Consider the following 9,011-nt stretch of genomic DNA (forward strand, 5'->3'; position numbering starts at 1 on the left):
ATTTTCAGGGTATATTTTTTATGTGGGTAATAAAACACTAAATCGTTCTTTTTAATTATTTTTAATAGAATATTTTTGTATAAAAGAAATATTAAATAATACTGTACCACAATACGTACGTAGTAAATAATACACGCACACGTATGAGTATATATATGTATGTATATTCTAGAAGAGTAATTAATTGATAAAATAATTCCTTGAGAGATCTATGACTCATTTGAGAGGAACTTTTATTTCCTGTAACTAGTAGAGCAGCAACAGGATAACGGCCCACAAGATGGAATTATGTCATCGTCGTATATAAACAAAATAACCACAAAATTCACAAAATATATATTTGATACCCTTCATTCGTCTCTGAGGAGTGTACTGTGCCTCTATTTACTATAATTACACTGATGTTTCTCTTTCTTTAACTGAAACACAGATGGCAATACTTTCAGAATTAAGTAAGACTATGGTAACCACGCAAACGCCTTTATTCAAAGTGAAATCTGCATAAAATCCATAAACAATCACACAATACTTCTATAGATACATCATCAACTTTGAAAATCTAACTAATCATTTTTAACTTTACTTCATCATCATTTTCATCACGCCTAACATTTTTAAATGTACCATAATTAAAGTAATCATCGATTTCCTGTAAAGTCTTGTCTTTAGTTTCAGGAAGTATGAAGAGTAAAATCAACAAAACAATTCCAGTAGTCGCGCCAAGAATTGCAAACGTACCATAAACTTTAACACTAATCATTAAATATGGAGCAATTTGTAGCCCTATATTTAGAAAGATGGACATAAAAATTCCTGCACAGCAGGATCCTACACTCCTATGAGCTAATGGGAATATTTCCCCAACTAATGCCAATGGTATAGGCGTACACCCTAAATTTGCTAACACGAAATATGCTACAAACATTACTATTGGGATCCACGTGTAATTATTCGAAATTACATCTCTAGATACTAAAAACAAATATAGGCATACACACAAAAGTATAGCTACAGCAGAAAATCCACTCACAAAAAGCAAAGTCCTTCTTTTAAACATTTTTACCAATACAGACGAAAACGTGGCACTAGCAGTGATTATTATGTCTATAGCTAAAGTGTAGTAAAAAGACTGCGAGCTATCACCAGTTATCTCGTTAATGACGGTTAATGCGTAAGCTGGAAAAATATGTCTTCCAGAAGACTCTAAAAGTATCCCGCCAAGGACAACGATTAGAAGAGGCTTGGAGAAATCTTTCCTCATTACTTTTCTAAGAAATCCTTTTATATGATCGCCCAATGTTATATTATTGGACGCTTGAGATAAATTTGCCTTCTGTGCACTCAAGAGGTCTTCGATTTCTTTTCTAGATTGCGGTGATTCTCCTCGAAGCCAGTAGAATGCTTTCTCACTTTTCTCAAATTGTTTCTTCAACGCCAACCACGAAGGACTTTCAGGCCAAGAACAGATGATGCCTAAAGCTAAAATATGGGGTACTAGAGCCACAAGAGCGATAGTTCTCCAATGCAAGTAATGTCCCAATGTATGCACCACCATAGCTCCCATACAGACTGAAGCTGTTTTCAAATTGAGGAACATTCCACGATGTTTAGGATCTGTATATTCACCGATGACTACGGCACCTAGAACTACAGTGCCACCGGCAGTCATCCCTCCCAGAATGCGGGCAGTCATCAGCATTGGGATGTTGTTAGCGGTGTAGACTAATGACCATCCAATTGTTCCTGGTATAATAATAAGAGCATGCGCCACTTTTCGTCCCCAGATATCCATGAAGTATGACGACATCAAGAATCCTGGCATTCCAGCCAACCCCACAGATGATGCTGTGGAATAAAGAAAATAATAAAATCGTTTTAAAAATGTCTTTTATGATTTGTATTTTTAAAGAATATCGCGGTCTAATCAGCTTTGCTGCAAAATCAGCAAAAACACAGTTTGTTTTATAAGCTGTGTTGATATTTTTGTAGACAAAATGTAACTTAAAATTTATAGAGCTGACAATATTATCTGATAGCACAAAGATTGAATTCAATGTACAGTTGAACAAGTACATCCGTTTTGTTTTAGTTTGCAACTGTGCCACTAGATGGCGCTCATTTGTTATATTCATTTTTCTACATCTCGATGTTAAGATTTCTTTTTGAGTCGTTATAAGCGTTTCGATTATATTAAATAAACACTCCTCCGATCGATCCCCCGTCCAATTCAAACGGGGATCGAAATTACCACGGCCTGAGCCGAGGTTCGAACCCCTAGTGGTGCCCTCAGACTAAAGTCGTATCCGTCGGGCAGGAGTTGGCCTTCAGCCGCTCCATAAGTCCTTCCGCGGGTTTGGAGTGCCATCTGCACTCGCCCCATAACGTCCGGTGAAGCTGTAAAGGCCAGCTACGGCCAACAGCATTAGAGTAGTCCGAAAAAAAAAAAAATTAAATAAACATGAAAATGTATATAACAACCCAGTTTAATTTATTGACTAATAATTTAACCTAAGTACACCCTCAGAGATTTAAACATATTCTAGACCCGAGTTCAGCTAGTTAAAGCTTGTATTAATAGCACTAGATAACTGATAAATATATAGATTTTTTATAAATGCATACATATTATACATAGAAAACACCCAGACCGACACAAGCAATCATCATGAATACAAATGTTTGTGCCGTGCGAGGAATCAAACCCGCGACAATCCGAAACCGCTAGCCCATCGAGGCTATCATATATTTAAAATACTCTTTGCCATAACGGCTATTTCTTATTTACATACGACAATATTCTTTCATAGATAAGACATAGATATTTGATGGCCCGTAAAATAATTATACACTAGCAAAATATATAGTGAAAATATATAAATTGACTCATAACTAAGCATAAAAAGAAGTAGGTGAAGGTAAACATGTATGTACATAAAATTAGTAAAAATTACGATATCTTACTATGTTTTTTTTTATTGTGTTTCATGATCATGGGTGACAAGTAAAACTAAGAAATATTTATTTTTATATGAATTATTGTTTAATGTATGAATTATTATTTTTATAAGAGTAATTAGTAAAAAAATGGCAATATCAATTGGAGTTTCATCCAGAAAGAAAAGGTATCTACTCAGTTGCATTCATAAATTTAATAAAAGAAGAAAGATTAAATGTTGTTAAGATTTGTTGGTGAAATTAAAAAGGGCTGTGATTTTTCCTAATTGTATGTACCTATAAATAACGACCGTCTCAAATTTAAAATATCTCCTTGGACAATTCACACAGCGCCATCTAGTAGATTACTGATATAAATACATAGATACATTTTTGTAAATACATAGAATACGCCCAAATCAATACAAACAATGGTACTAATGAATACAAATGTTTGTACTTAACATAATCCTAGGTTCGTATTATTATATAGGTTCCCACAGTTATCTAAACATATAAACAAAATTGGAGTGTCTGTTTGTAATATTAAAATAACCGCTTTTTACTACATACATATGAATATAAATGAACATACACCAAAATATTTTTTTTTACCTTTTTGTCTGTCTTTTTTGTCCGAACCGAACCCTGAAGTAGTGTGCTAAACCTCTACACCACCGAGGCCTATATCCTTACTAATATTACATATGTATGCGAAAGTAACTCTGACTGTCTGTCTCGCTTTCACGTCAAAACTACTGATCCTATTTAAATGAAATTTGGTACACATGTAGTCTGGACCCTGAGAAAGAACATAGGCTACTTTTGAATGCGAAAAAAGGGTTGTAAGGGGTTGAAAGTGGGGATGATTCATTGTATGGAAGAATCGTCATTTTTGAAGCTAAAAGCTTGAAACTTATTTTTGAGGCTGTTGATTAAATATGAATAAATATGACATTCAAAGTTTGTAAAAATTTTACCCTTTAGGGGTAAAATATTATATATGCTATAATTTAAAAAGATATTATATAAATTGGGCGATATATAATAAGTGTGATACAGACGAAGTCGCGCGGGTCAACTAGTAGGACTATATATACTTACAAAGCCACGCAGCTGTATTCAAATCAGTTTTTATGGTTGAATTTTCAGACTGAATACCTGGAAGTAGACATGCTGGATAACTGAGAAGCATTCCCTGACCAACCATATTGAAGAGTACTGCAGATACCGTCCATATCTGGAAAAAAAATTGCAATTATAAATCATAAGTATTTTTTTTTATTTTAATGCAATGCAATTGTTTTTTTTTTTAATCAATATTGCAGGCAAATATATATAGTAAAAAATGAGTAGACTAAAGGCCGTAACAATTGGGTCTATGCTAGTTGTTTTTCAAAAACTATACTTGCCTGGGGGAAGTGGATTGTTAGTAATGTGGACTCTTGAACCCATTACTAATGTACCATGTCAGGTTGACCTCCACGCGGTTCCCCCTGGAAACCATCGTGATAAATTCCTAGTGAATTTGTCACGATGGGCTAACTGACCTGACCTCATGCTCATCGTATCGTAACGGTATACGCTGGCGGTACACCATCCCATTATCATCCATAAAAAAATATTATGTCCTTACATATGAAATTAGTGTTTTGTCGTACTGGCCTACTTTGACTTCAAATATCTCTTCTTTGGTTAGGAATTTTAATTTCATATTTATACAGCTATTTGCTTTTCGAAAACCGTAATCCATATGTTTTTTCCATCTTTGGTTTTTCTTTGCGTCTCTCAGTTTTCATATGTTAGGACCTAATATTTAGATTCAAGTTTATAGCTCTAAAAATAATAAAGTATATTTGCATTATTCATTAAGATCCTAAAAATAATAAAGTACATTTGCATTACTCATTAAGATCCTAAAGATAAATTCCACCCCTAAGGGGATAAATTGACGCGAGCGAAGCCGCGGACAAAAGCTAGTAGGTACTATAACTGAAAATCAGCACCGGAAACTATGTTTCCAGCATTACGCTGATTTGTGATCCATATTGACTCTATTTTTAATGTGTAAATTGTTGTTTGTATTTTTTGTCATTATTATGTAAAACGAGTTAATAAAATTATATTCTATTCTATATTACAAGCTGCTTGATGTCTATCTGAATTTTTTTTAATAACTGTATGACAGAATAAAAATAAAATAAGAAAAATATTCTCAAAAATCTTCACTTTACAAATAACTACGACCGATGAACCTATATTTTGACCTTGTATCATAACATTGTAGTTAGACACGAGAATATAGTTAGTTATTTTATATTATTCAACTAGCTGTTCCCGCGACTTCGTCCGCATGGAATTTAACTTTATTTTTCTAAAATAAAAGTAGCCTAAGTTACTCCTTATTACATTAGCTACCTACCAAAAAATGTCCCGTCAAAATCGGTCCAGCCATTTCAGAGATTAGTCGGAACAAACAGACCGACAGACAGACATATTAGAGAAACAAGATATGCAGTGTAAAATGTAAAATTTTATTATGTTCAAACAACCGTCACTAAGTAACTGACATTTATTTCTTTTTCGGTATATTAGATTATAAACCTCAATAAGACAGACAAAAATTGTAAAAAAAAATATTTGGTGTATGTACCATATTCATATTAATATGCATGTAGTAAAAAACGGTTATTTCAATATTACAAACAGATACTCCAATTTTATTTATATGTATAGATATAGTTAATCCATGTGTTTATATAACCATAGATAAAACAATCTCCATGTACAAATAAAGAGAATTTATGAGGAAATTGACTTGAGATTTGTCTTTCCTAATTATCATTCTATATAATTATTGATTAATATAATTATTATTGATTATTTCAGTATACTCTATACAAGTATAAAGATCATCATACAAAAAAAATGTATGGTATAATAATTAATATGTTGATTTTACACATTAAGTTATGACTTGTTTTTAAACTGTAGCAACACGCAAGTTTCTTGCTCATTCTTCTTGTGATGAGACAACTTTCCGAATGAGCGGTAGATTAAAAAAAAATGTGATGAGTATTCAAAAGTGCTTCAATGTAAATTTTAATCTAAATTTGCCGACCTCGGTGGTCTAGCTGTTTAGCACACCGCTTTACGTCCGATGGTCGCGGGTTCGATTCCTCGCCCGGCACAAACATTTGTATTCATGAGTATGATTGTTTGTATCGGTCTGGATGTTTTCTATGTATAATATGTATGTATTTACAAAAAAAATCTATGTATTTATATCAGTTATCTAGTACCCATAACACAAGCTTTAGCTAGCTTAACTTGGGACTAGATGGCGCTGTGTGAAAAAAATATTTGAATAAATGATTTTCTATTCTATTCTACTGCTTTCTTTATTGAGTAATTATTTCACTGTGATTAAGATCTCGATATACAAAACCAAACTCAATGTACATAAACAAACATGATATGCAGAAAATTGTAAGTTATATAATCTTCTTCAGTATAGTTATAATAATAATAATAATAATAGATTTTTTTTTTGGAAGTTAGGAATAATAATAATAAGTGTGTTTATTATGGCATCAATGGCCCATTTGTTAATAATTTACATATTTTAAATCTTTATCTATATCTATCTATCTATCTATCTATCTTTCTTCACAGGCCGCAAATGGCCTTTACAGCTTCACCGGACGTTAGGGGCGAGTGCAGATGGCACTCCAAACCCGCGGAAGGACTTATGGAGCGGCTGAAGGCCAACTCCTGCCTGACGAATACGACTTTAGTCTGAGGGCACCGCTAGGGGTTCGAACCTCGGCTCAGGCCGTCGTAATATCGATCCCCATTTGAATTGGACGGGAGATCGATCGGAGGGGACAGTGGTTACAAGTTGTTACATCCTTGCCTAACAAAGTATACTAACTAAGTATAATATATTAAGATTTCTTGAGGGTCGGCAACGCGTATGTGACACCCCTGGTGTTTCAGGCGTCCATAGGCTACGGTAACCGTTTACCATCAGATGGGCCGTATGCTTGTTTGCCACGTAAGTGGTATAAAAAAAAAAAATTGGCGGATAAAATTTTTTCATCAATGTATTCAGAATGCTATACACAGAGACGATGATCTTAGCATTCCATTGATTCACCTTGCTCAGAGTTCTCGGAGAGCTCACCGCTCGTGTTTCTCTCCCTGCCCAGACAAATTGGGTAGGATACACGTTCTAATATATATACATATAAATAAAATTGGAATTTGAAATATGATATTTCAATTAAAGAATAGTCATCACATTTTTTTTAATCTACCACTCATTCGGAAAGCTGTCTCATCACAAGAAGAACGAGCAAGAAACTTGCGTGTTGTGTAATAATTTAAATGTAAATTTAATTTAGAGCATTGACTAAATAAGTTGCCTATACCACAGTGGTTTTGCCTATATTCCACAGTGGTTAACACTATATTAATAAATAATATATATATACATATACATATATATGATAACTAGGATACCCGGCCACGCGTTGCTGTGGCTAAGGTTCTTGGATAAAATAATATTGCGACTATAAATTGAGACATAAGCTATCCTATCTTTTAAGTTGGTCAAATTGTACACAATATGCAAATCAAATTTGCAATCGGTTTAGTAGTTTAGGAGTCCATCGTGGACAAACAACGTGACTCGTTACTTTTATAAATTATAAAAAATTTACAGAATAATTATTTTCACCACCATTTACCGTTACAGCAAGTAGATATACATTATCATCGAATTGAAAAAAAACTTAACATGCAGGCGCGGAATATTTTTACTACACTTATAAAGCTATACATATAAATAAAATTGGGGTATCTGTTTGTAATATTAAAATAACTGTTTTTTAAAGTCAGCCATATGTATTAAATATACTGAAGTTTTACATCAAGAAGTCAAATAAACAAAGAAAATCTACTAAAACCCGACAGAATATATTTAATAACATGTTCAAAATAAAAGCAACTATAGATAATTTAAATATAAACAATACAAAATATAAAATTATAATAAAAAAACAAATATAACCTGCCGTAAAACCGGTGACACCATATTCCGAGTCAACAGGTCTTTATCTGCACAAGTTAAAATGCTTTCTGTAACACGATTGTTTACTGTACTCATAAATGTAATAACAACGAACTGGGGAAGTCAGATACATTATTTTGTATCAACGCAAATAACGATATCCACAGATAATCGCTACAGTTAAATCAGTAATTCATTCTATGGTAATTGCATAAGATTTTATAATAAACTGCCAGAATCTGCATTAAATCTGACAGAAATACAATTCAAATCTTATATTAAATAATTTTTATGTAACAAAGCCTATTACAGGATAGACGAATTCATAGACGACAACATATCAAGTAAATAATTCGTTTATTAGCATACAACGTTATAATTTAATTTTCTCATTGCTTTCTTGATTTAGTTGATTGATTTTAGAAATATGAAAGCGTAGCTTCAATGTAAGTTTATTTGAATAAATGATTTTCTATTCTTATTCTATTAAAAGAATGATCTAGATTTTTGAATAATTACTAATGTATCTGGCTAATTAGATAATGGAATAGCACAGTTTGTTAAAGATTTATAGTTTTAGAAGAAAGATAAAGAAGAAAATGTGTTCATTTGATACACGTACAGTAGTAAAATTTGTATTAAGAATGTTAATAATAATCTCCACAGATAATAAATGTATAGACTGTAAATAATAGTCTAGATATTTTTAATAATTACCACTTTTTTAATATATCTACACTGCATAATGGGAATAGGTAAGTTTGTCAAAGAATTATAAATAGTTTTAAAAGAAAGGAAAATGAGTTAAAAAGAAAAAAAAAGAAACATTATAATCATTTTTATAAATGCTAACGTCAAAGTAAAACTTCTCATATTCATAGAATTTACGTATATTAAGTATATAAACTGTATATTATTATATACAGGAAATCTTTATATATATATGCTGAATATATATAATTAAAAAAATGTAAAAGTATATATTAATATACATAATTTGTTA

The 9,011-nt window shown here is 32.1% G+C and overlaps 1 protein-coding gene across 1 annotated transcript; it reads right to left on the reverse strand.

Moving 5' to 3' along the window:
• Positions 1 to 547: 547 nt before the first annotated feature.
• LOC131842681 (facilitated trehalose transporter Tret1-like) lies at positions 548 to 8,091 on the reverse strand. Its single transcript, XM_059191256.1, has 3 exons — positions 8,009 to 8,091; positions 4,039 to 4,174; positions 548 to 1,845 (listed from the first exon to the last, which is right to left on the reverse strand). The coding sequence occupies exons 1-3, from the start codon at positions 8,030 to 8,032 to the stop codon at positions 560 to 562; spliced, it is 1,446 nt and encodes a 481-aa protein (XP_059047239.1). The 5' UTR covers positions 8,033 to 8,091; the 3' UTR covers positions 548 to 559.
• Between the last annotated feature and the right edge of the window lie 920 nt (positions 8,092 to 9,011).

Source organism: Achroia grisella, unplaced genomic scaffold (assembly GCF_030625045.1).
Source record: "Achroia grisella isolate CSIRO2021 unplaced genomic scaffold, CSIRO_AGI_Agris_v1 utg241, whole genome shotgun sequence".
NCBI lineage: Eukaryota > Metazoa > Arthropoda > Insecta > Lepidoptera > Pyralidae > Achroia > Achroia grisella.

What these genes read in the sequence shown, in the direction of transcription:
- LOC131842681 (XM_059191256.1), bottom strand. Translation starts at nt 8,032, where the DNA reads ATGGTGTCACCGGTTTTACGGCAG. An exon ending in TGTCACCGGTTTTACGGCAG is followed by an intron (nt 4,175 to 8,008) that starts GTTATATTTGTT and finishes TTTTTTTTCCAG; the next exon opens with ATATGGACGGTATCTGCAGT. An exon ending in GAATACAGCTGCGTGGCTTT is followed by an intron (nt 1,846 to 4,038) that starts GTAAGTATATAT and finishes TTTATTCCACAG; the next exon opens with CATCATCTGTGGGGTTGGCT.